Source organism: Acanthochromis polyacanthus, chromosome 2 (genome assembly GCF_021347895.1).
Source record: "Acanthochromis polyacanthus isolate Apoly-LR-REF ecotype Palm Island chromosome 2, KAUST_Apoly_ChrSc, whole genome shotgun sequence".
In the NCBI taxonomy this organism is placed as follows: domain Eukaryota; kingdom Metazoa; phylum Chordata; class Actinopteri; family Pomacentridae; genus Acanthochromis; species Acanthochromis polyacanthus.
The window spans coordinates 35,203,764-35,231,340 of NC_067114.1; the positions used below are offsets into that span (position 1 = coordinate 35,203,764).

Sequence of the window (27,577 nt, forward strand, 5' to 3'; positions counted from 1 at the left end):
CAAAAATGAAACAGAAGATTCTACAGTCAATAAAGTACGGCACTGAAATTAACAAATGTCGTTAATATGGAACAAATGACAGTTCTCTCAAAATCAGCAGCTGACACATGACTGCGTCTTAAATTGTTCTCCATGCAGAAACTCCCGATAATAACAATATAATATAATATAATATAATATATTATAATATAATAATCTCTTTAATATAGAGCAATGTGAGCTCCATGATTTCTGCGTGGGGTTTGTCACTCTCAAAGAGAATACAATTGGAAAAGCGCTACATTAAAGCCACTCTAGTTATGTTCACGATCCAGACCAGCTCTTAAAGGCATTAGAGGAGATTTAATTTCCTACGACTTTGAACGTAGCATGCGCATGCGCACATACAACCTCTCCGTCACCCCCCCCCCCCCCCAACCTCCCCCCTCTTAACGTTTACGAAGAAACGCCCCCCTCCAGAAACTTGCTTAGCACTCGTGAAGTTGTCTTTTACGGCTGGGTCCCCCTGGATCTTTATCTGCCATTATGTAAAAAAAGATGAGCAAAACAAGTCGCCAGCTAACTACGAAGCTATACCAAAGCAACACATACAGAAAACACGTAAGTCCAAGGCGTACGTAATCCACGTAACTAGGCCTGAGCCGGAAGATTTTTGATTGACAGGAAAGGGAGCAAACCAAACGCCTCGGTCCGAGCGCTTTGATTGGCTGATGTTTTTCAGGTCCTTCTATGTCCACAGTTATTTTTTTTATTTTTTATTCTTTTAGAGACCATACATACAAGTCCACTAAAGGTCAGTATATTCATTTTATGTGAATCAGACTAATTTAAAAAAAAAAAAAACATCCTCCAAAATGCCTTTAACAGTTCTTCCTCAGCGACTTCCGGTGTTGCAACAAACTAAAACAACAGCCTTATTTTGTATTTCGGGTTAAAAAAGCTAGAGCAAAAATCCAACACAGTCGTTTTTCCATTAGTTAAATAATACGTTTCTACATTTAGGTTTTAAAAACTGAAAAAAAACAAAAAAAACAACGTGGTCTGTTGGTTTTTTAGATTTTATTTTGAAACGGAAAAAGGAATGAGCGAAACATACACGGATTATAGGCCCAGTGTAATAAATGATCCATTGAAATTTGATTTAGCTTTCGCCTGAAGGAGGAGACATTTTCAAATTTCTGAAGCAGCTGAAGAGATGTGCTTGGAGCTCCACTCCTCCTTCAACAGCACTGAAGCTAGAAACACATCACTGAAGTCTGTTCCACTGGTTATGCCTGGAGAACTCACGTGTTAAACAAAACAGAGGGAAAATCTAAATAAAATCAAGGATCTGACAATTGGCTGCACAGTGGATTGGTGTTTAGTATTTTCGCTGTGCAGCTAGAAGATCTCCGGTTTGCATCCTGGCCTTCCCAGGATCTTCCTGCATGGGGTTTGCATGTTCCCCTTGTGAATGTGTGGGTTTTCTCTGTGTAATCCACAGTCCAAAAACATGCTGATGTTAATTAGTAATTCTGAATTGTCCGTAGGTGTCCAGATTGTCCCCTGCCTTCACCCTTAGTCAGCTGGGATTGACTCCATCCTCCCCACGGCCCGAATGAGGATTAAGTGGTATATAGATAATGGATGGATGATGGATGGATGGATGGATCTGACAAGCAGAAGAATAGACAGAGTTCTAAAAAGATGATCGTGTATTGAAAGCTGTTCTCTCTCTTATCTGTTGTTACAGAGATCAGAGGTCAAGTTCAGCTCTAATGAAAATGCCACCATTATATCTTCAAGTTTTCTCTTCCTGAGCCTCTTTAGTGATTTGCAATCTAACCTTCTTTTTACCCTGCATCGATTAACTAATAGTAATCTTCCTCTCATGTCAATGCTAAATTGGTGCTTTCAGAGGTGGTAAAGGCAAGTTCATAACTATGAAATTCAGGACTCTGCTGCTGTGATGTACACTACCGTTCAAAAGTTTGGAGTCACTTAGAAATGTCCCTATTTTAAAAGAAACTTTTGATTCATCAAAGTAGCTACCTTTGACAGATATAACAGCTAAACACACTCGTGGCATTCTTTCCACAATGGGAATCAAATATTCATCAGAAAATTCTTCCCAACTCTGTTGCAGAGGTTCCCATAAGTGTGTGGCACTTGTAGGTTGCTCTCCTTTCACTCTTCTGTCCAGTTCATCCCAAACCAGCTCCATGGAGTTCAAGTCTGGAAACTGAGCTGACCATTCCATGTTTTCAAGCTTTCCATCTTGTTCTTTTTGTCTAACGTAGCTCTGGCATAGCTTGAACTTATGGTTTGGGTCATTATCTTGCTGTATCATGAACCCCTGACCAACTAGGAACATACCAGAGGGTACTGCATGGCGCTGCAGAATGCTGTGGTAGCTTTTTTGGTTCAGGGTCTTTCACACTCTGTACAAGTCACTAACCATGGATCCAGCAAAACAGCTCCAGACCATCACGCTTCCTCCTCCATGTTTGATAGTTGATGTCACGCACTGAGGAGCCATCCTTTTGTCGACCTGATGGTGTACAACAATCCTGCATGATGAACCAAAGATTTTAAATTTTGACTCATCAGTCCATAATACATTCTTCCAGTCTTCAGTAGTCCATTGGTTTTGTTTCATGGCCCAGGCCAGCCACTTTTTCTTAATCTGATGTTTTAATGCTGCAACTTAAGCTGTCAAACCTGCAATTCCAAGTCGTCCCTTCACAGTTGAAACTGAGACTTCTTACTACGACTACTATTAAGCTGTGCTTGAAGCTGTTGTCCTGTGAGCCACCTATCATGCAAGGTATTGACTATCAGAAACTTGTCTTCTGATTCTGTTGTGGCTTTGGGTCTTCCAGACCTCTTCCTGTCAGAGTTTCCACCAGTTTCTGAGTGCCTTTAGATGGTGAAGAAAACTGGACTCACTGACACCTTGACTTTCTTCACAATTTCTCTGTCGGAAAGACCTACATTTTTAGTGTTGTGATGGTCTGGTTCTCTTTTATTGTTAATTGCCTTTTCCTCACCATTTTTATATCAACACACTACTTTGTCCAGTACAATACTGTTCAGATGATGCTCTCAAGTAACCTTGCCAGCAAGTTGATTTCTCGCGATATTTGTGAGTTCACAAATCTCTCAAGAAAGCATCTTGCTCCGCTCCCGCTTTCACTGTTCGGACAGAGCCAAGTTGGCACGGGCCAATCACGCAGCAGTATTCGTGTGTGGGGCGGGATATCCGGGTGTGAAGACGACACCAAGCGCCAGTAGATCAAAACAATTCCATACAACGGAGGACAACGATCGTGTAGATGCTGCTATTAAGTCAGTTTTAGCCGAATCTCGTATCGCTTCTTTGAAGGAAGAACAACAAGAGGCTCTTTGCGCATTTTTGGATGGTAAAGATGTTTGTGCTTTTTTACCTACGGGTTTTGGTAAGAGTTTAATCTACCAATTGGCTCCGCTCGTTGTGAAGATCCCGCGATTGGCTAAAAACAAACCTGTCAGAGGCGGGACATACTGTTGCATTGTCCAATCCGTGCCTCTTTCCTCCGAACGGATTTACATGGAGCGGTCCCAGATTGATATTGTGGAGTACTATCAAGTACTACACAATTATTAATCTGGCTATTGCTAGGTTAGCTTTCAAGGATATGGTGCCACAGTGTGTTCCAACACTGCTTTTATGCAGACAGATGAGATTGTAAGTACTAAAGAAAAGTTGGGACACCTGTAGGATTTGGTAGCACCAACTTTCAAGGCTTGATCAACCTCCATTGCTATAGGACAGTTTTAAGTTGTTAACCTATTGCTTGTTTCCTGAAAAAGGCCTTTTTTATGATTCAGAAATGTACATTATTTTTCATGCTTGGGTAACCTTACCTTTTTGTAAACCTCTGGCAGTTCACCACTTAATTTTGTACCATGTCAAGCTATTCATTGGAGTTGAATTACTTGAATTTCAATAAAAAACTGGAAAAATTGGGGTGTTCTACAACTTTTGACCAGTATACTGTACATACACTGTCAAATCAAAGGAAAAGTTTTTTTTTTCTGTTTGCAGATGCAGGCAACACTTCCACTGGATAAAATTAAATATGACCTTAAAGAGATTATTAGCAATCATACGTCTACATTCAGGAATAATTAGTCACATTAAAATCGAAACTTTTGCTGGATGACATATTCTACTCGCTTTGTGTGGGAAAGAATAAGAAAGCCTGTGGTGCCACCATGTGTCCTCTAGCCAGATGACAACTGAAACAGTGACTATGCTGTAGCAAAAAGAACAAAGTGAAGTTCTCTCCTGCATAAATGGGGATTTATATTATTTCCACTTTAGATTGACTCAGATACGGTGTGTTCTGAGAGTTGAAAAATGCCTCTGATTGACATGGATCACACACATAAACTGTAAATGTGTACCAGAAAAAATAAAACGTCAAAATTACTCTCCTGATCAAGGTAAATTATTTATTCTACCAAATAATTTCATATTATCAGATTATTACTATATTTACAGCATACTATAGCTTTGGAATTAAATCATATGTAGAACAAAACATGTCGGCTTGGAAAGTTTGAATTCACAAAAGCACAGAATCAAATCAGTTCTGTCTTATGCTGCTTCCAGTTTACTGGGTGACTGTGGCTCAGGTGGGAGAGTGGGCTGTCCAATAACCACAAGGCTGCCAATTCAATCCCTGGCTCCTCCAGGTATTACGTGTCCTTGACCAAGACACTGAACCCCTACTTGTTTCTGATGCCAGACAAAGCACCCTGCATGGCAGCTGTGATGCCACTGGTGTGTTGATGTGTGAATGGAAAACCTTGGAAAGCACCTTGAGTACCGCTAAGGGAGAAGTGCTACATAAATGCAAACCATTTACTAGCTCATCTTCATAGGTGATTCTTTAAAATGATCCTCTTTGCCACAGTGTTACAGTTTAAATGAAAATGTGTACGGTTCTACTCTGGTTCCTGTTAAATGTCACACTGCTAACGTTAAATGAATTTAATTTAGATTAAAATGTAATTATTTTCATCTATGTATGTAGCAGGACTATTTCAGACAGACATTCAACTGATTCAGACGTCACTTATTCAACTTCACCAAAGTGCAACGACTGTGCGCTAGTGTCACTGATAGTCATATTTAACATCCCCTGTGTAGCTTAACCAAGTAACTGATCTTCTGTGTAAGAAAATCTCTGACTACAGCTTCTGTATTCCGTATCTGACTTTTGCTTTTCAATGAAACATCAGTTTTTCGATAGAATTCTTACTGGAATTCTATTTTTTGACCTTTTCCCACCTGCATGATACAGTTTGGCCTGCATTAAAACAATTCATTCATACTTCTTTCATTTGTTTTTAATTATGAAAAGGAATCGTCCCAATTCACTAATTTATTTTCAATTTTTATAGAAAGTGTACGAAATTAGTGACACAAACTGCCATTTTAAGAGCACTTTCAATCTGTGACCATTATAGTCACTCTTGTCTTCAACCACAGCATTTGGCCTCTCATTTATGAAATCCAGCAGTGTCTTGGTCTGTTTCAGCTTTTGTTGAAGCAACAAGTACACCCTTCCTGTTGTTCAAATCTCACTTTTGAAGACCTGCAGGTTCTCAATATGATCTATGTCATATGAGGGAGGGAGACGGGTCTTTATTCAGGCATCTTAGAGGACTTTGGTCTTTAGTCAAACAGTGTAGTACTTGATGAATGTCATGGAGCATTATCCTGCATAAGGATTATCCAGCCAGTGGCGGATGGGTCTCCCCATATGATCTGGGTTCTGCTCAAGGTTTCTTCCCATTAAAAGGAAATTTTTTCTTGCCACTGTTGCCTTAGGGCTTGTTCTGGGGGTTCAGGCATATGGGTTCTACAAAGCGTCTTGAGACAATTTGACCTGTAATTGGCGCTATATAAATAAAACTGAATTGAATTGAATAATGACCTTCTGGTATGCTGTGGACTTCTTCCTGTACCGCTGATGAAAAAAGTGTCTTTCAGAAACAAGAAGAAGTAGTTTGGGAGTTGATTTTCAGTCAAACTTAAACCTGAAAAGCTCCAACTAATCCAAATCAGTAGCACTCCTCCTCCTTGCTGGCACCTGACTTGAAGTGGTGCCAGCATCTATCTGCTCCATCAAGAGTCATTCTCTTTTGTCTGTCCATCAACAATCTAGGTATTTCTTGCCTCAGTTGTTATTCAGCCCTCTATATCTAACACCCTTCATGACATTGTACTTCTGGTTGCTCTCCTGAAATGTGATTACAGTGGAAGATCATGGGTTCATGTTTAGCTTTTTTCAAGACACTGAAACGGCACTTATTCTCCATGTGTTTTTTAAAAATAATTTGTCGTGAACCTGATGACCTTTTGTGTGTGTGTATGTGTGTTAACTGCTTTAGGACACACCTTCCCTTATTATATAAACAGCAGGTTTTTATGGTTTGGACCTGGAAAATTAGAACAATAACTTTGAATACTCACTTGCCTAGCAATTGTGTACACAGTGTAGTTTTCTTTGTTAACACTTAATTTATATGCGACTCCTGTAGTTTTTTCTCTTACTCTGGGCCATTTTGTGACAGTCTTTTTTTTTTTAGGAAATGTCAAAGATTAATTTAAAATCCATCCTCTAACTCGGCTGATCTTCATGCTTACTTCTAATCAGTTACAATTGGCAAAAACTGTTTAAACTGAGCAATAAACTAAAAGATGAAGCAACTCAAAAAGTTATTTTCCACTTTATTCCCACAGGAGATTTTTATGCAACAAGAGACGGGACTGAACATGAATCTCTTAACATGCTTTTTAAAAGTGGCTCATTCTTTTGGATCTTTATGTGTAAAGCTTGTATGTATAACTTATTGTGTACTTTGCGTAGCTCCGTGGCTTGGATTGAGAGCAGAACATGTGAGGATGGAAAGTGGAGAGATAAAGGAAGAATTTACAGCAAACAATGACATAGAAAATAAATAATATGTTTTAAATATTCATAGCAAATCATATCCACTAGGGCAAAAATCTGTTAAAGAATAATGTCTGAGCATTTTGTCAGCAGCGAGAAGAGATAAATACATCACTATTTACACATCTTGAAAGGTGAAAAACTGAAATGTTATCAATCCAGGTTGCAGCATTACAATACTGATTAGGTGTGGCTGTGTAAATGCATAACGATCAATATGTTATGGTAATCATTGTGTAGCAGCTCCTGGGTATCACAGATCTCCTGTGGTTCATGTATTTACAGTATTAGCAGCAGCAAGGAGTGAGGAGAACATGGAGTCTGGTCTTTGCTTCAGCACATCTGGACTGTCTAACTCTAATGCCTGTTGGACACGAGAACACAAAGTAAGTTTAGGTTTACAATCACACATATTTACTTTATTTGTATAATTATATTAGTGTGTTACCTCTCCTTTTTCCATGACCAAAATACGGTCTGCTTGCACCACAGTGTTGATGCGATGTGCGATGGTGAGCATGGTGCAATCACTGAAGGCGTCTTTGATAGTGTTTTGGATCAGAGCATCAGTCTCTGCATCGATGGAGGCTGTGGCCTCATCCAAAAGAATGATCTGTCAGGCAACAGGAGAGAGGATTAGTGTAGAAGAAAGGACTGGTGTGGGAGGAGGACAGTTAGATTGAAAAACATGTCATTAAATACATAAAATGAAGAACAAGCAATCCCACTGATTGAACATAACCATGGTGTTGATGAAAATACTGACCAGGAATCCCCAGTATTAATTTGATTAGTGCACATTAAGCAGCACGTAGCAGAAGGGACCCAGCAAATTAACTGTATTTTAGTCGTAAAACTTTTATTTTGAAAACTCACTTTAACACAAGTCTTCAAATAGAAAGTCTCAGAACCAAGTAAACTGTGATTTCAACTGTGTGTATGTTTAAACACACCAGCCAAACATTTCAGATTTTAATTTTGGACAATTTTTCGGTTTTTTTAAGACTTTGATAAAGTCGCATTCCCTAATAGATATGATAGCTGTTTAAATCATAAATAAATGTGTTGTATTCTTGCTTTCTGTTTGCTGCAGTAACATATTTGAGATGTACAAGATCCATAAAAATCATCCCAAAACACAGATATGTGTAACATATTTTGAATGGGTAGAAAATTTTGAAAATGATTAGAAACATCCTGAAACACATGGAGCTTCCTCAGACTCAAGCTTTGGCTGGGCTTGCGTTTTAGATTTCTTCTAGTTATTTGGGATCAAGACTGACCAATAAATAAAAAAAATGGACAATATTTAGCATCTCATTCCTCCCACAGTCCAAAAACATTCTGAGGTTAATTGATAACTCTAAACTGTCTGTAGGTCTAAATGCGAGTGTTATTGTTTGTCTCTTGTAGCCCTGTGATAGACTGGTGACCTGTCTAGGGTGTCCTTTGCCTTCACCCAAAGTCAGCTGGGATAGACTTCAGCCCCTAATGAGGATAAAGTGGTGTATAGATAACGGATGTATGGATGGATGGTAAGATGATTGGATGGATAGATTATATTATTATTATGAACAATGCACTCATTAAAAAAAAAAAAGATGTCCACAAATCTTGACGCAAGGTCTTAGAAGGTTAAGCTTTCAAAAATCCAGGGGTTAATAAATAATTCAGATGGCTTAGTTTATCTATGATGTCATTGTCACATTTAAAAAGGTGACATTCCAAAATTCAACAGGGATAATTATTGATCTACAATGGAATGAATATTTGAAAGTAACACAGAATGCCTGAGAGCATTGTTCAGTATATTTTATTATTCTAAATACATTTTGTCTTCTGGTGCCTTGAATAAAGACAATTCCGCCTTAAATTGGCACAAGAGCGGCACAAAGTGGTGCATAAAATTTTTATCCCAATGTAGAAAATTAAGCGTAGGTCCCACCCAATTATATTTAAATGAAACCTGCACCCATGCATATGAGTGCACATACCTTGGAGTTACGGAGTAGTGCTCTCGCCATACACATCAGTTGTCTTTCGCCTACAGAGAAGTTCTCCCCATTCTCCAACACCTCTGCTTGTAGCTTCCTCTCCAGTCTGGAGATCTGAAGAAATGAAATGAAATCAACAGCAATCAAACTTCCAAACATAGTTCAATAAAAAGGGATGAAAAGGACAAATCATAAACTTTGAAAAAGAATTAAGACAAAAGTTTGTATCAATGCTTTTTAGTTATGACAACTTCTAGTGAGATCAAGGTGATAAATGAAGTTATTAAGACAATTGTATTACGTAACCTCAACTGGAGTTTAATTTTCATCAATATTATATTATACAATACCATCAAAAGAAGGACACTCTTTCTCATTCAATGATTATTATTTATTTTTAATTAATCTCTACATTGTATATTGATATTTAAGACATCAAAACTATGAAAAAATAAAGATGGAATTATATAGTAAACAAAAAATGTTAAACAAATTAGAATATGTTTTATATTGTAGATTCTTCAAAGTAGTCTCCTTTTGCGTTGATGAGTGCTTTGCACACTCTTTGCATTCTCTTGATGAGTTTCATGAGGTAGTCGCCTGAAAATGGTTTTCCAACAGTTTTGAAGGAGTTCCCAAAGATGCTGAGCACTTCTTGGTTTTTTTTGCCTTCACTCTGAGGTCCGTCTCATCCCAAATCATTTGGATTGGGTTTAGGTCAGGTGACTATGGAGTCCAGGTGAAATGACGTAGCACTCCATCACTCTATTTCTTGGTCAAATAGCCCTTACACAGACTGGAGGTGTGTTTGGGTCATTGTCCTGTTGAAAAATAATTGATGGTCCAACGAAACGCACAAACTGGATGGGATGGCATGTTGCTGCAGGATGCTGTGGTAGCCATGCTGGTTCAGTGTACCTTCAGTTTTAAACAGATCCCCAACAGTGTCACCAGCAAAGCAGTCCATCACACCTCCTCCTCCATGCTTCATGGAGGGAACCATGCATGTAGAGACCATCCGTTCAACTTTTCTGTGTCGCACAAAGACATGGTGGGTGGAACCAAAGAGCTGAAATTTGGACTCATCAGACCAAAGCACAGATTTCCACTGGTCTGATGTGCATTCCTTGTGTTTCTTGGCCCAAACAAATCTCTTCTTGTTATTCATCCTCAGCAGTGGTTTCTTTGCAGCTATTTAACCATGAAGGCCTGATTCCAACAGTCTCCTCTGAACAGTTGATGTAGAGATGTGTCTGCTACCAGAGCTCTGTCTGGTATTTATCTGGGCTGTAATCTGAGTTGCTGTTAACTTGTGATTTTTGAGGTTGGTGACTCGGATGAACTTATCCTCAACAGCAGAGGCGACACTTGGTCTTACTTTCCTGGGGCAGTCCTCTTGTGAGCCAGTTTTGTCGAAGCATTTGATGGTTTTTGCAACTGCACTTGGGGATACATTCAAAGTTTTTGCAATTTTCTAGATGGAATGACCTGCATGTCATAAAATAATGATGGACTGTCATTTCTCTTTACTGAGTGGAATGGTTCTTGCCATGCTATGGATTGCAACAGTCTTCAAAAAGGGCTAGCCACTGTGTAACAACAATTCCTGTGTGCAACAAACCTGATGGTCCCAAACACATGAAGAAATCAAGTAATTCCACAAATTGTCTCTGGACAAGGCACACCTGCTATTCAAAACCATTTCAGATGACTACCTCATGAAGTTGACTGAGAGAATGCCGAGAGTGTGAAAAGCAGTAATCAAAACAAAAAGGGCTACTTTCAAGAGTCTAAAACATAAAACATATTCTGCTTTGTTTAACACTTTCTTGTTGACTACATAATTCCATATGTGTTCATTCACAATTTTAAAAAAGTTCAAATAAATTAAAACTATTGAGAAGGTGTGTTCAAACTTTTGACTGGTACTAGAGTACAAACTTATGTACTCAAATAAGTTAATGATAAACAACAAAACTAATTCTTTACTAAGTTCTATTTAAAGAAGAATTTCTCCTGTGAGGTTCGTTTGACTAACTGTTACTGCTAGAACTATTTCTGTTACTTTAATGGCTGGTTTTAGATGAGATTGTTCTTCAGAAATGCATCACAAAGAGATGCCATTATGGTTCTGTGCATTGCACTTGCATGGTTGAGGTCAAATGAGTGCAAAAATTTGCAAAACTTTTCAATGAAGAGAAGCAGGTGAAACAAAAGAATATGCTGATAATGTACTGTGCTTTATATTGTAGTGGTAACATACTGTGTCCTTCATGTAGGTCTTCTCCAGTGCTGCCCAGATGTCCTCATCAGTGTAGTTATTAAAAGGGTCTAGGTTGTACCTGTAAGCAAGCACAGCTGGTTACCTAGTGACTAACTCACTGAAACATCAGTGGATTTAGGGGCTAGCTCAGGTTACCTGACGGTACCAATAAACAGCACAGGGTCCTGGGGGATGATGGACAATTTGCTGCGTAGATCCTGCAGGCCAATGGCCATAATGTCCACTCCATCTATCAGGATAGTTCCTCCTGCTGGCTCCACTAATCTGAATAGAGCCACGCCTAAAGAGGATTTCCCTAAATACACAAAGTACAGAGTACAGTCACTGAATAATAAACTCCAACTGCTGCCACAGTGTGTCAGAGTTACATAGCCTGATGTTTGACATCAGGGCTGTGGGGCAATTCTCCTCTACAATCTGACAATTAGAAACAGTTTGCTTCAGCCACTCAATTATCTTATACTTAATAAACTTGATACTCTTCAAACTTCCCAAATACAGCATACTGTATCTGATGGAATAGCAAACATATTGACAACAAAAAAAAGATTTCAGTGCCTTACCAGAGCCTGTCCTTCCCACAATGCCCAGCTTCTCTCCAGCTCGGATGAAGAAATCCAGCCCGTTCAGTACAATGGGTGTATTCTCCCTGTACCTCATCTTATAGTCCTGGAAGGTGATGACTCCACTCTTGGGCCAGTCCTCTGGGATCTGAGCATCCTTTATGTGTCTTGGGGCCTCAGATTTGCAATCCTGCAAACACAGCAAACAAGAACTTCAAAGGAAGGAATAGAAGAGATCTCAGAGGATAATTAAATGCAAAGTGAAAAATTTTGGCCTTGTTTATAAGAACGCCAAGACAGACGATTTGGTGGAAGGAGAGAGGTCTGACCGTGATGTATTCCTGAAGTCGCTCTACGGAGTTGAACCTTGCCTCCACTTCCGTTGCCTGTCTCACCACATACTGAAGCATGCCTGTCAGCTAGACATAGAACACACACAAAAAAATCTGTTAATACACCAGCTGCAGCAGATCTTTGAAAAGCAAACAAAACATGCATCAATTTGCTTTCCAGATTTACCTGAATCGTATAGGACATGGCCAAGCCTTTCAAAGATGGACTGATAAATTCATTACTGCTGAGCACTACAAACAGAGCCACCATCAAGGTCATGGTAGCAGCCATGAAGTCCAGCCAGAAAGACAGCCAGCGAGTGCCAGATTGAAACAGCATGTAGTGGTTGGAGTTCAAGTCATTGAGAGACTTGAACCTGCAAAAACAAACAAACAAAAAGCAAAGGATGAGCCATGGTTTGTGGACAGCTGCTTACCTCAGGGCTCAATAAAACAGTGTTTACAATGCAGATAAGTATCAGAGACATTGTCACTAAGACATCACCTGGTGCTCGGCACTGGATAAGCATAAAGCAGAGACAGTAAATAAGTGTTTTTTTTTTCTGTTAAAGGTACAATTTGTTAGATGTTCACTGCAAAAATTGTGGCTCTATATAGCTGTCTGCTATATAGAGATAAAGTGAAGTAACAGTGTTAATCTGGCTGCATTAATAAGGGTGTTAGTGTTAGTGCATAGTGTTGCATGTGAGGTCCTAACTTGAAACTGTTGACCGTCTTTGCATTTATGAACAGACGTTCCATGCTGCAGGTAAGAAATAAAAAAGTAGTTCTGACACTCTTTCTCTGCTTGTGTCTTTGTGTGGCTCTCAAATACACAGCCTTTCTGGTTGTGAGTACAATGCGGGTCAGTTCAACTGTTTGTTTGGGTCTACAGAACAGAGCCTTTAAGGAACTCTGCTATCTTACATTTTTATGTTGCTGTCTCTTATGTTGTAGGCATGGATGGTGCTGAGGCCCTGCAAAGTAGAGGTGGTGAGAGAAATGCAGGGAGAGCGACTGATGTTCTCCATTTTCTTCATCTGACGTATGCTCTTCTGGAATACACTGCAGATAAATCACAACAGATATTCATCACAAGCCTGCTTTTAAGACATAAAATAGCTACAAAATCTTTCAAATTGCACAAATGTCCTGCAGTCCCCATAGCAAAGAATTTGATTATGTTCAGACTTAACTGGTATAAACTCACAAGAGAATGAGGGAAAACAAAAGTCCAATAACAACCACAGCTACTAGCATGGCAGGGAAGACTGACGCGATGATGACAATGGTGAATGTGACAAGCAGACAAAACTGCAAGAAAGGGTCCATGTGGAGGGGAAGCACAGTGTCCAGCTCTTCCTGGTCTTTAGAGAAACGGTTCAGGATGCGGCCTGTTGGCGTTGTGTCAAAGAAACTCATTGGACTGGCAATAATCTGAGGGAGGAAAACAGCATTAGCACTCATTATCATGCATTTTTAAAAAAAGATCATGCTGACTTGATGAATAGGCACTATGTTAGAAATTGAAATCTGTGTTGTATATAATTTGATTGGGCTCAGACATCCAACTGTACCTTCTTGAACATTGTATCATGGAATTTGCAGGCAGCATTCAAGGTGACATTAGTGTAAAAGAAGCATTTGATGACTGCAAGCACCACCGTGACAATCATCATCACGCCATAAATCATTTGGTAGAAGTGTAGGTCAGGGTTTTGTGAGATGTCACCCTGATTTGAAGTTGTGTTGCTGGATGACTGCAGCAAAACAGAAAAAAACATACGATGTTAGTAGTGATCAGGGTCGGAGAGAAATGGAAAATAACTGAATAATGTGTTCTATCTTACTGCGAATATTGTCAGCATACACGACACAGATTTAGAAACATTTAAAAATTCTGGTTATGACTTAGAAAATGAAGATGAAACATTCTGCACTGTTTGTAGGTCAATAATCAAATCCATGCCAATTTGTGGCACTGATCATGTTAACTGCCTCCTTCCATTAAAGCAACGGGACACTGAAATGGATATGATCGACTCATCAGTGGCTTGTTAAAGTAAAAAAAAATGATGGTCTGAAAGGTAGCATCTTTGTACTACTTTTCAGGGAGGGAAACAAGGCCAAAAGCTTGGGGAGAGAAAACACATAGCAGCATTTCCCAATGGGTGGATGGAAAACAGTCTAATGAGTTCAATTTTTAAATTGGTACCATGAAGAGAAGGTGTGTTGCACAATCGAGGCTGGTGAGATAAGGGACATCAAACCCTCACAGCAGCAGCTGATCTTCCAAGTTACAATCCTTTTTCACTTTATTTTAGTGTTTTGTACAATTTTAGTTTGTTTTACAAACTGATTTCACAATTCTTATCCCTCTTGGTTATTGCACCTTCATTTGCTCGACATAAATTTGATGTAACTTGACTTTGCATTACAAAACAGCCTCTGTCCACTCAGCCATGAATATTCTCTTTATCTCACGTTGCATCAAATCTACCAAATAATTATTTAGTTCTTTAATTTGACAATTTGTGACTATTTCTCAGCACCATGGGGGGAGTAATCCCACAGTCATCCCACCTGTGGTCAACTATGTTTGCTACATTGATTAAGTTATGTTGAGATGTGTGAAGTGGGAATTAAATAAACATAAAAAGTCTGCAGTGACTCTGCCTGCCAGATTAACCCCTGGAGAAACTGTTGGATTGTCAGCGCTGGAAGACGCTGACAATCCAACTGACTTTTTATGTTTATTTAATTTCCACTTCACACATCTCAACATAGCTTAATCAATGTAGCAAACATAGTTGACCACAGTTGGTGGGATGACTCCCCCCATGCTGCAGAGAAATAGTCACAAATAGTCAAATTAAAGAGCTAAATAGTTATTTAGTTGATCTGAAGAAACGCAAGGTAAAGAAAATATTCAGTGAAATCAAATTGTCAGTGCTGGAAGATGCTGACTTTTCTCTACTCTCTGGCTGTCCATATCACATTGGAATGTATATCATTCTGAACTGTATCCAGCTGTGGCAAATCAGAGCAAGAGAGATGATTCTCACCCCATTGCCCTGTCCCAGCCAGTGGCTGAGCCACCAGCTGCTGAAGGCTGTGGATCCAATCATCAGGACGATGTTCATGATGGTGAGGAACGTAACAATGTAGCCTGCAGCAACACAATGAGACCATATTTAACCAACCAGGTGGTACATGTAAACTGTGTGTGTGTGTGTGTGTGTGTGTGTGTGTGTGTGTGTGTGTGTGTGTGTGTGCGTGCTCAGATGCTGGCTATACTTGTGGGGACCAAATGTCCCCACAACTGAAGGAAAACCGAAAACAATGTCACCTGTGGGGACCTCATTTCGGTCCCCACAAGTTTAAACAGGGCAGCATGGCTCGATGGGTAGAGTGGCCGTCTTGTAAATGGAAGGTTGCCGGTTCGATCCTCGGCCCGTTGAGCTCATGTTGAGATGTCCCTGAGCAAGACACTGAACCCCTAATTGCTCCTGGTGGGTTGTGGTTAGCGCCTTGCATGGCAGCTTCTGCCATCAGTGTGTGAATGGGTGAATGTGACGTATCATGTAAAGCGCTTTGGATAAAAGTGCTATATAAATACAACCATTTACCAAACAGTGTTTTCTTGGCCATGTTGTTGTTACTGAAAAAAGTCAAAGTGCAAAAATGTTTCTTTAGGGTTAGGCATTGTTTTGGTCTGGGTTAAGGTTAGGGTAAGGGTTAGGGGTTAGATATGAATTGGAGTCAATGGTAGTTTTCCTATCCACAAGGATAGGAAAACACAGTGTGTGTGTGTGTGTGTGTGTGTGTGTGTGTGTGTGTGTGTGTGTGTGTGTGTGTGTGTGTGTGTGTGTGTGTGTGTGTGTGTGTGTGTTGAATCAGACCTCCCGCTGCCTTGCAGTACTGCTGGTAGATCCTCCAGGAGACAGCCCCATCTGTGGACAGCTCCTGACTGACCAGCTGATCGCTAGCTTTGACAGCTGTTAAAGAGGAAAAAGTACATATTTACACCAGTCCATATCCTGACTAATTGGATTGCATTCCTACACAACAACAATCTGAAGGGACATGCTTCCCTGAAGACTGAATTGTCAAGACAAATGCTACATTCACAAAGGCACAAAAACAAGGAGTCAGAAAATTATATATATTTATACAAGAACTATGATGCTATTCTACTATTCTGTTTAAATATACTGACCACTGAAGTTGTGCACATGTTGTCTTTCAGTGTCATGACCTCCATGCAGAGAATACATGTATTTAAACTCGGGACTAACTCTGCAGGAACAACAGATTTGAAGCAGAATTCTGGTACATCCTCTCCCACCAGATGAGCATAGGAATATGCACACGCTAAGTGAACATCCTCTTTTTAACTCACTGCATCACCACATCCTACTTTCACACTGGGCTTTGTTGCTATTTATACTATCACACCTATTCTCTTTAAAAAAAAAAAAAAAAGACTTCGATTGGCTACAATCTCCTGTCACAGGTTCGCTCTTACTCTTACACCACTTGATCTACAAAATGCTGAGAGGCCATTGTAATTTTTTTTCCCCGTGATTCAAAAATTACATTGCCTACCCTGGCTTTAATGAGCTTTGAAGACTTACATGTTTGGTCAGCTTTCGCTTCATCATCCTTTTCATCTGACATGTCAAATACTGGAAGGAAGCACAGATGTCAGTCAGTATACAGTTCTATTTACCACACAGAATCTGACATAACTATCTCATACACTCCTCCTTTAAACATAGAGAAATGTGGCTGAATGTTGGGAGAAAATAATTCCTGAGTGATGTGTCATAAAGAATATCAAGTAGGGTGTTTCCATCATGATGGAATATTTATGTCAGCTCAGAATGGACAAAAAGGAGTTCTGGTTTCTTTTGACACATTCTCAAAAGTAAACTACACTGCCCGCCCCCAAAAGAAGTCACACACTCTAATATTTCATTGGACCTCCCGACACACATTCGCCGTGGCATCGTTTCAATAAGCTTCTGTGATGTCACAGCATTTATTTCCTGTTCAGAGTTGCATTCATTTTTAACCAAGATCTTGTATTGATGATGGGCGAAATGGATTGCTTTGCAAAGTCTTCTCCAGCACATCCCAAAGATTCTCAATGGGGCTGAGATTGGACTCTGTGGGGGCCAATCCATGTGTGAAAATCAAGTCTCAGGCTCCCTGAACCACTCATTCACATTGTGAGCCCAATGAATCCTCGCATCATCGTCATCTTGGAACATGCTCATACCACCAGGAAAGAAAAACTCCATTGATGGAAAGACCTGGTCAGTCATTATATTCAGGTAGTCAGCTGACCTCATTCTTTGGGAACATAACATTGCTGAACCTGACCAACCCCAGATCATAACCCTAACCCCCACAGGCTGGCAGGCACTAGCCATGATGAGTGCATTGCTTCATCTGCCTCTCTTCTTACCCTGATGTGCCCATCACTCTGGAACAGGGTCAATCTGGACTCATCAGACCACAATAACTTCTTCCATTGCTCCAGAGTCCAATCTTTATGTTACCCAGCAAACTGAAGCCTTTTTTTTCTGATTTACTCCAATGATCAGTGGTTTTCTTAGAGCTACACAGCTGTTTAGTCCCAATCCTTTGAGTTCCCTTCACATTGTGCGTGTGGAAATGCTCTTACTTTCACTATCAAACATAGCTTGAGTACTACTGTTGATTTCTTACGATCATCCAAGAGTTTGTTCCGACCATATTTCTTTCTCAATGAGATTGGTTCACCACTACCCTTCAGGTTTTAATAATGTGTTGAACGGTTCTTATCCTGATTTTAATAGTTTCAGAAATTTCCGTAGTTGTTTTCTTTGTTTGATGCAGGTCAATAATTTGGCCCTTCTGAGACAGATTAACATCCTTTCTATGACAACAGAATATGTCTTCCAACATGGTTGTTAGGAAATTAGAAGCTCCTCACTGCATCAGCAAGGGTTAAATAAGTTGTTACCTGCTGAAACAATTCATCACTGTAGTAATTATCCAATGGTTGGCTCTTACCTCTCTGCTTAGTTTAATCCAAGTGGCAATTTTTCTTTTTTCTGGACAGAGTGTAACTTGTTGTTAACTTGTCTGTTATTGCCTTACAAAGCTGTCTCCTGATTTCACAATCTTTTACCTCCTCATTCTGTAATTGCTCTTTAATGAGCTCACTCTGTTGCCAGAAAACTTTGCTCCACAGAGAGGTGTGTCAAGTCCACAACATGTTGCACCAATCCTACTGTATTCACTGCATTTGTATTCTCTGATTCATTGTACTATACTGCTTGTAGGGTTGTATTTCTACTAGTTACATAATGCTACTATAAACAGATTTATTGGTGCGTGGTTGTGTTGATGTCTATCATGAATAGGGATGGGTATTGTTACCATTTAAGCGGCACTACCGATGCAATTGTTGATGCTGTACTTGAGTGGTATTCTTTTATTTTTTGTAGAGAAAAAATAAACAAATAAAGAACAGAATGAAGATTGTTTCAGTTTTTGCTATGTACTGTACTTGAAATTAAATGTATTTAGACACTAATATTGTGTTGATGGGATGATCAGAACCCTGTGGACAGTGTCACAGGTTTTACTCACAAAATAAAATATTGGGGCCACTTAGAGATGTCCTCATTTTTGAAAGAATAGCGGATTTTTTCAATCAAGATAACATTAAATGAATCAGAAATGTAGTCTAGACATTGGTCATGTGGTAAATGACTATTCTAGCTGGAAACGGCTGATTTATAATGGAATATCTCCATAGAGGAACATTTCCAGCAACCATCACTCCTGTGTTCTAATGCTACATTGTGTTAGCTATTGGTGTTGAAAGGCTCATTGATGATTAGAAAACCCTTGTGCAATTATGTGAGCACATGAAAAAAAGTGTGAGTTTTCATGGAAAACAAGAAATTATCTGGGTGACTCCAAACTTTTGAAGGGTGATGTATATCAGCATTTAAAGCTCCAACTTTAACAGTTATGAAGGAGCTCATCACTTCTCCCCTCCTCCCAAATCATGACTACAGCCTTAGTTTCATTCTTTGTATGTTCTCTACGTTGGTTTTTCTCCCTACTTTCCATACCGGGGTTCGCAATTCCACTGTCTGCACGCTGTCTGAGCTCATCATCCTGTAGCTGGTCAGCAACCTGGGGTGACACTGCCTCCTCCTCTTTATGAGTCTGGTAATGAAGAGAATCAAGAAGACAGTTTCACAAAAGCAAGCCCAGCCACACCTATAGACTGCGTTTTCCCTAGTCATTGTGTTTATTGTTCTTGAGCTGTTAAACCATTTAAGAACTGCTGAGAAGGTTTTACAGCTACTTTACGTAAGGCACACTGACAGCGTAATGTCGCCACAATAAAGCTTCTGCTGAAACTCTTACATTGGACTGCTCTAACTGGTAGTTACTGATGAGCTGAGCGTAGCGTCCTTTGGCTGTCATCAGGTCCTCGTGATTTCCGGCCTCCAGGATCTCACCATCCTCCAGAACCAAGATACCATCACAGAACTCCAAATACTGGGGGCACATGAGGGCAATCATGTCAACAAAACAGCTCAGAACTGCAGCCAGGGTTTTACAATGCAATATAAATACCAGTCATGTCGACATAGACATTTGTGGCATTTTACAGATGCTCTTATCTGACTCGTAATATTATTCACAACCCATGAAAAAGATAACACTAAGAGGAAGCAATAGAACACTACCTGATGAGTCATTTACATTCACTTAGTATACTGCAAATATGAAGAAATGTATTTTTTAAGCATTTCTATGTAACTGTACAAACGCAGAATGCTCTGGAATTGCTGATAATTTTGACAGGATTGTTTTAAAATGTCATATTTAAAAAAGTTTTTTGATATTTGAGCAAACATACCAATTGGATTTTGTTTTACTGTGATTCTCTATTCTCCTCAAAGTGATTACAACACTTCAGGAAGTGCCTGGTTTGAGTAAAGAAATAACCTGGCATGTAAAACCATGGCATGTTACTGCTGCACTTTGGTTTTATACATATTAAACAAATGAAGAAATAAAGGTGCTGGTGGTCAGATTTTGTTGTCTTTAGAAAGAGCAGATAAAATGTTTCACCTTTTTCAATACATGTGTGCAATGCAAAGCTGCCTTAAGAGTCATAATTACCGTAAGATAACGTGAGCGTCTATGAACTGTTGATGCTTTCTAAAGAAAGTTAAATATTGTTAAGTTCAGTGTCAGCTACAGAAAGACTCTTCATCTGTTTTCTTACCTGGAGCTGGTGTGTTACCAGGATGACGGATTTTCCTTGGAGCTCCTTCTTAATGCATTCCTCAAAAATGTGTTTCCCCACATGAGCATCAACAGCAGAGAGCGGATCATCAAGGAGGAAGATGTCCTTATTGGAGTAGACGGCTCTGGCCAGACTGATCCTCTGCTTCTGTCCCCCCGACAGATTCAGGCCTCGCTCTCCAATCTGCCAACAAAACAACAAAAGACCACTAGCCACAAGGTCTGCTATCTCACAAAATCCACTTTTCTACTTTTGCAACAGAATAAATACAGACAGGGCCTGGATTTGCAAACAGAGAGGACATACGCAGGCAGCCACTGATAGTGAAGATGGCACAGTGGTCACAGCTCCAACAAAATACAGAGAAGGAGTGGGACTTCAAGAACAAGAAGTTTCCAAAATCAGAAGACAAGACCTGATATGCAGCTTAATGCAACTTGGTAGCTTGGAATAAATGATTTATGTCATCCAAGAGTGGTTATACAGATTACACAAATTCACTCTTTAATCAAAAATACTAAAATTCACTGAGCTGCACAAACAATGTACAAAGCAAGAAATGACCAACTTCCCGTAAATATGCAGAACTTTTTTTTTTTTTAGCAGAGATGGGGGTTATAATTGGAGGGGTGATTCAAAATAAAAACATGGTAGATTTTGCACAACACTAACGTCCTTTAGTATTTCAATATGTGGAGTGACGCTATAAGGATTGGAGTTGAGCTCAAGCAATGTCCAAGCATGAGCCAGTTTGAAAAAGAACATGCCAACAATATGGCTTTCACAAGGTTCAAGGAGGAGGAGGAACTTTGACACGGCAGTATCACTGATTACTGAATATTTGTTTATTGATATTATTTATTTCTATTTTGTTTGTAAATGTGTAAATAAATACGTATGGGAGCAGGGCACTGAGTGACTGATGGTGGAGATGGAGAAGAGGTAGGAGTAAAAAGCGTATGCTTCGTCCTACTCCTATTGTTGTTGTTTTGAATATTTTGATTTGTTTTTGTTTTGTGTTTCACCTCCTTCGTGGTCTGTCCCTCCTGACAGCTATCCTTGACTCCCCTCTCCATGGGTCTCCACATGGCTCCTCCTGAGCCCCAGACTCCTGACTACCTGCCCAAGACTCAGCCTTCATCTCAGGCTTTAAGCAACCAGACTAAGGCTCAGTCATAGGTTTCCAGTAACTTATCCAACCCTGAGGTCCCATTTTCCTGCTGCTTTAAAGAAACTATCTATTTCTTAGTGTCTGCACTGGCATCAATCAGCTGAGAAAGATTGCAAGAATGCCAATGCCATTAGACAGGGTAAATGTGAGGAAATCATGCCCAAAGTGTGACAATGCCAAATCATGAGCTTAATTTGTATAGGCCAATGCTCAACTTGGGGAGTCGCTATTGTGACGGTAAGCTGGAACTCTGACACCTGGTCAAGAACAGAATAAAAACTCTCGCTGCAATCACAGAAATTTCAACTGAGGATATTGTAAACAGTTGTGCTGCTCTTTCTAACTAGATCACAGATGCACAAGAGATGTGACTCAGCCTTATTCATGTATCTTCTGACTTGGCTTAAAAACACATGTGGTCCTGTAAAATTATAAAGAGTTGGGACAAGTCTGTGTGGCCTTCTTTTATGGAAATGAAGGTTATCCAGACCATCAGTGTTTAATGTCACCTCTCTATGTGGTGTTTTACATCACATCAAGGGTTTGTCATCAAATGCACTAAAGAAACTGTTAGAAAGAGATGTGAAACTGCCAATTAAGAGAGAGCACCTACCTCTGTTTGATCACCATAAGGCAGGACTTCAGGTCAGCTCTGAGGCTGGCAGATATCCACAACTCGATCATACCTGTGGGGAATTATTTCTAAAGAACTATTCATATGAACTGACTCCTTATTAAAAGATGTACATAAACAATGCTTAGACTGTTTTGCTCAGATCTAAAGTTCTCGTGGTTTTAGAAAGGTTATATAGGAGTACATTTACTCTTCCAACCAGCTCTGTCAGCAAGAATCGTCTCATAAAAGGAGATGACCCTCTGCTCTTGTTTGAATACCTTGCCAGATGTAAATCCACAGAGATAACAGGAAAGTGAACATTTTTCATGTCAAAATCTCAACAACAACAACACAAAAAAATCCCCTTAAGGCCTGAGGCTGTTTTTAGAATCAGTGTCAATGTGGTTACTAGGAACACTTCTAACATATTAACTATAGTGGTTGGGGTTTTGGCCATTCAGTTATTCTTTTAGCTTGGTTATTACTCCGCCAGGAATGCGGCACAGTTATGTGACGGATCGGCGTACGTTTGTCCTTCCGTCTGTTATTCGTCTGTCTGTAACATAACAAAAAAATGGACTAACAGATTTGAATGAAATTTTCAGGGAAGGTCGGAAATGGCACAAGGAGCACCTCATTCGATTTTGGCACTGATGCAGCCCATAGTCAGCATCCACCGATTTGCTAAAGATTTCTGTATCATTGCGAGATAGCGGCATGGTGTCACTTAAACTACGATAAGTGAGCTCTCTGCATGCTTTTCTTGTTTTTGAATTTTTTGGTTGTTTTTTTGTGTTTTGAAATCACTTTTTCCATGTGTTCTTTTTTTACCTTACATGACTTTGGGTTTTATTAAGTACTTGTTTGTGCCCTCTAACAAGCTCGCAGTTAGTATCTCCAAAGATCTGCCTCAGCACCCTGACAGTTTTCTTCACTCACTACATAATCAGAAGGTAATATCTGCCACACAATTCCTGATGCCTCAAGTACTTGTCTTACGAGTGGATGTCAGAGGAATGGCATCTCCCTCAATGTTGAGAAACAGAAATTTGACCCTCTGCACAGTGACATAGTGGTTAGCACTATCGCCTTGTATCTACACAGAAGAGCCAGGTTTATGTGCCGGCCTTCCCAGAATCTTTCTGCATGGAGTTTGCGTGCTCTCCCTGTGCATACGTGGGTTTTCACCAGGTTCTTTGGTTCCTCCACAGTCCAAAAACATGTTGAGGTTAATTGGTTACTCTAAATTGTTCTGTAGGTGTGAATGTGAATTTGATTGTTTGTCTCCATTGTACTGGTGACCTGTCCAGGGTGCCCCTACCTTCACCTTAAGTCAACCGGGATAGATTTCAACCATAGACTGTATATACTTTATATACAGTCTGTGATTTCAACCCCTGTGGGGGTTGAACCCCCAATGAGGATTAAGCATTATATAGATAATGGATGGGTGGATGATAGAAGGATTAGGAGACTAATTTTGAAAAACCAACAATACTTCCCACAACACTGGGTCTTCCTTTACGTTCAAAATATGAATATAAATTCTGAGCTTTAGCAACCATTGAATCTTTGTGGCAGATGTAATTATCTCCACACACATATAAGACAATGCTCTGAGATTTCATAGCATGGCTGCAGTGTGTGGATACCACATCCTGACTGGGTGCTGAGTGCAAACATCTGTCAGGCTGCAAAGGCCAAGCCTCAGAGGGATTAATCAATAGTGAAGTCCAATCTAGAGCTCCATATATACGTAAAGGATTGGAATTAGGTTCAGCAGTTACAATGATTATCTAACTAGTTTTCTGTGCCAGCTGCATTCTGTCATTTAGTTATGTATTGTCTATTTGTTGTAGCTATAGTCCAGTGTCTTCTTCAGTTATACTGTTTTGTTAGGTAAGACTTTTACCCAAGGTAGAAGGTGTGATAACATAACTCTGGTACTGGACTTCTTACATTGGCGTTGAGTCCATTTCAAGATGGATCTTCAAAATATTGCCTTCCAGTATTCTCTTTTTTTGTTGCTGTTTTACTTAATTGCCTCCTGTTTCTTGTCTGTTTTGTCTGAGCTGAACTCTAACAATAATGTTGCATATTGTTTCTTCTTAGTTAACAATATGCCTCATCCATTCCATGTTCAACTGTCACATTTCATTGCAGTTATTAAGCTATAATTCGTGATCATCATTTAAGTGAGCTAAGTGATTAGTTACTTGGCCTGGTCAAGAGGTTGTCCCATCAGGATATTTTCTTGCACAGTTCCATGGAAAATCCAGGCTTGTTGGGAAACGTAAGCAAATGTCCCATCAGCTGTGACTGAGCCCTGAAGAAGGTGCATCTAAAATGAACAAACAAGAAGGCAGTCATGACAAAAACCGTACGTACACAACAGTTAAATAAAGTTAAATAGTTAGACTGAGGGGAAAACATGAATAAAGACAAGGAGAGGTCATTTGTGTTAAACAATGGCAGAGAATAAACAGTTGGAAAAGTAAGGGCCAATAAAAAATGTCAGGGATTTGTAGAGATAAAAGAAGATAACAGCAAAAAAACACAAAGGAAAAACCAACCTGCTCCAAAATGCTAGAAATCAGTGATGTCTTTCCGCTCCCCACATTCCCGCAAATGCCAAGCAGGGTTGCCCTTTAGGAAACAACACAGACTTTACTGGTTGACTTTTAAAAGACTCAAGGTAACCTGATTCATCCTCTTCAGAGGTAAAGCTCACCTTAGGCAGTGTAAAGGAGATGTTTCTCAGGGTAGGCAAAGATTCCAGTCTCTCTGTTATCAGATTTCCCATCCGCTTTCTGTTCTGTGACTCCGTTGGCTGAGCTTGATGGCGTGTCTGGCTGGCTGGCCTGGTTTGGGTCCAGGAAGCGTAGCATTTTTCATCTCTATTGCCAGAGCCGCTGTCTTTTCTCTTTGCATCAGGTATAGCTCTGGATTCTGGATCAGTAATAATTTCTGGCAACCACCACACATGATATTTCATGATTTTGAAAATTGAGATTTCTGTTGCAAGTCAGATCACTGCTAGTGATAAATATACACTGATCAGAAACATATTAAACCACTGACAGGAGGTTTAAATGGCACTGACTGTCTTGTTGTAAAGCAATGTTCTGCTGGGAAACATGTCATGAGGATGTTACATTGACACACACACTACCATTCAAAAATTTGGGGTCACTTAGAAATGTTCTCATTTTTGAAAGAAAAACATTTTTTTTCAATCAAGATGACATTAAATGAATCAGAAATACAGTATAGACACTGTTAATGTGGTAATTGGCTATTCTAGCTGGAAAGGACTGATTTTTAATGGAATATCTCCATAGGGGTACAGAGGAACATTTCCATCACTCCTGTGTTCTAATGCTACATTGTGTTAGCTGATCATATTGAAAGGCTAATTGATTATTGGAAAACCCTTGTGCAGTTATGTTAGCACATGAACAAAAGTGTGAGTTTTCATGGAAAACATGAAATTGTCTGGGTGACCCCAAACTTTTGAACGGTAATGTATGTCCCCACCAACATAACACACCAAGCACTGGTGCATAATGAGCTTTTTACCTTTCATTAGAGATAACACAATCTTGGAGTTTGTATTGCTAAATGACATAATAACAAAAGAAACTTCATGTATGTTAAACTGAGTAGTGAATACTACCACTAGCATTACCAGTAGAGTAAAAACAAAAGAACAGTTTACCTTTAATCGTGCTATCGACACAGCAGCCTCAGCCAGGGCTTTAACACACATAGGCATAAGACCAAGGCAGAATCTCATGGAGTTGAAGATGGCAATAGTGGTAAAGGCCTGGTAGTAACAGAGAATAATGCTCTTTAGTGTGAGCACAAAGAAAAAAACATGGGGTAAAACTGAAACAAAGTCGCATGCTCCTATTTCATGTGGCAGACTCATACACACGTGGACAAAGTTGTTGGTACCCCTCAGTTAAAGAAGGAAAACCCACAATTCTCACTGAAATCACTTGAAACTCACAAAAGTAACAATAAATAAAATTTATTGAAAATTAAATAATCAAAATCAGCCATCACTTTTGAATTGTTGATTAACATAATTATTTAAAAAAACAAACTAATGAATAGGGCTGGACAAAAATGATGGTACCCATAACTTAATATTTTGTTGCACAACCTTTTGAGGCAATCACTGCAATTAACGATTTCTGTATTTGTCAATGAGCGTTCTGCAGCTGTCAACAGGTATTTTGGCCCACTCCTCATGAGCAAACAGCTCCAGTTGTCTCAGGTTTGATGGGTGTCTTCTCCAAATGGCATGTTCAGCTCCTTCCACATATGTTCAATGGGATTCAGATCTGGGCTCATAGAAGGCCACTTTAGAATAGTCCAACGCTTTCTCTCAGCCATTCTTGGGTGTTTTTGGCTGTGGTGTTTTGGATCGTTGTCCTGTTGGAAGACCCATGACCTGCGACTGAGACCAAGCTTCTGACACTAGGCAGCACATTTCTCTCCAGAATGCCTTGATAGTCTTCAGATTTCATCGTACCTTGCACACTTTCAAGACACCTGTGCCAGATGCAGCAAAGCAGCCCCAAAACATTACTGAGCCTCCTCCATGTTTCACCGTAGGGACAGTGTTCTTTTCTTCGTATGCTTGGTTTTTGAGTCTATGAACATAGAGTTGATGTGCCTTACCAAAAAGCTCCAGTTTGGTCTCATCTGTCCAAAGGACATTCTCCCAGAAGCTTTGTGGCTTGTCAACATGCATTTTTGCAAATTCCAGTCTGGCTTTTTTATGAGTTTTTTCAGCAGTGGTGTCCTCCTTGGTCGTCTCCCATGAAGTCCACTTTGGCTCAAACAACGACGAATGGTGCGATCTGACACTGATGTACCTTGGCCTTGGAGTTCACCTTTAATTTCTTTGGAGGTTGCTCTGGGCTCTTTGGATACAATTCCAACGATCCGTCTCTTCAATTTGTCATCAATTTTCCTCTTGCGGCCACGTCCAGGGAGGTTGGCTACTGTCCCGTGGGTCTTGAACTTCTGAATAATATGAGCCACTGTTGTCACAGGAACTTCAAGCTGTTTAGAGATGGTCTTATAGCCTTTACCTTTAAGATGTTTGTCTATCATTTTTTTCGGATGTCCTGGGACAATTCTCTCCTTCGCTTTCTGTTGTCCATGTTCAGTGTGGTACACACCTTTTCACCAAACAGCAGGGTGACTACTTGTCTCCCTTTAAATAGGCAGACTGACTGATTATGAGTTTGGAAACACTGTGATGTCAATTAAATGACACACCTGAGTT

General features: G+C 39.8%; 1 protein-coding gene across 1 annotated transcript; it reads right to left on the reverse strand.

Annotated features, from left to right (window-relative positions):
• Positions 1-6,746: 6,746 nt before the first annotated feature.
• Positions 6,747-24,930, reverse strand: LOC110964409 (ATP-binding cassette, sub-family C (CFTR/MRP), member 12). The gene is made up of 20 exons (XM_051960486.1): positions 24,849-24,930; positions 24,492-24,616; positions 22,273-22,345; positions 20,468-20,671; positions 19,597-19,731; positions 19,296-19,392; positions 16,797-16,847; positions 16,062-16,157; positions 15,225-15,328; positions 13,737-13,919; positions 13,370-13,596; positions 13,087-13,224; positions 12,347-12,536; positions 12,157-12,246; positions 11,828-12,017; positions 11,400-11,559; positions 11,244-11,322; positions 8,981-9,094; positions 7,435-7,599; positions 6,747-7,350 (listed from the first exon to the last, which is right to left on the reverse strand). The coding sequence occupies exons 5-20, from the start codon at positions 19,654-19,656 to the stop codon at positions 7,258-7,260; spliced, it is 2,037 nt and encodes a 678-aa protein (XP_051816446.1). The 5' UTR covers positions 19,657-19,731; positions 20,468-20,671; positions 22,273-22,345; positions 24,492-24,616; positions 24,849-24,930; the 3' UTR covers positions 6,747-7,257.
• Positions 24,931-27,577: the final 2,647 nt, after the last annotated feature.

Bases quoted from the DNA above. Each gene is read 5' to 3' on its own strand.
- LOC110964409 (XM_051960486.1), bottom strand. From the start codon at position 19,656: ATGACAGCCAAAGGACGCTACGCTCAGCTCATCAGTAACTACCAGTTA. The intron at 16,848-19,295 runs GTATGGAAAGTA...GCTTCCTTCCAG, and splicing joins CAGTGGAATTGCGAACCCCG to TATTTGACATGTCAGATGAA. The intron at 11,323-11,399 runs GTAACCTGAGCT...GCTTGCTTACAG, and splicing joins CTGTTTATTGGTACCGTCAG to GTACAACCTAGACCCTTTTA.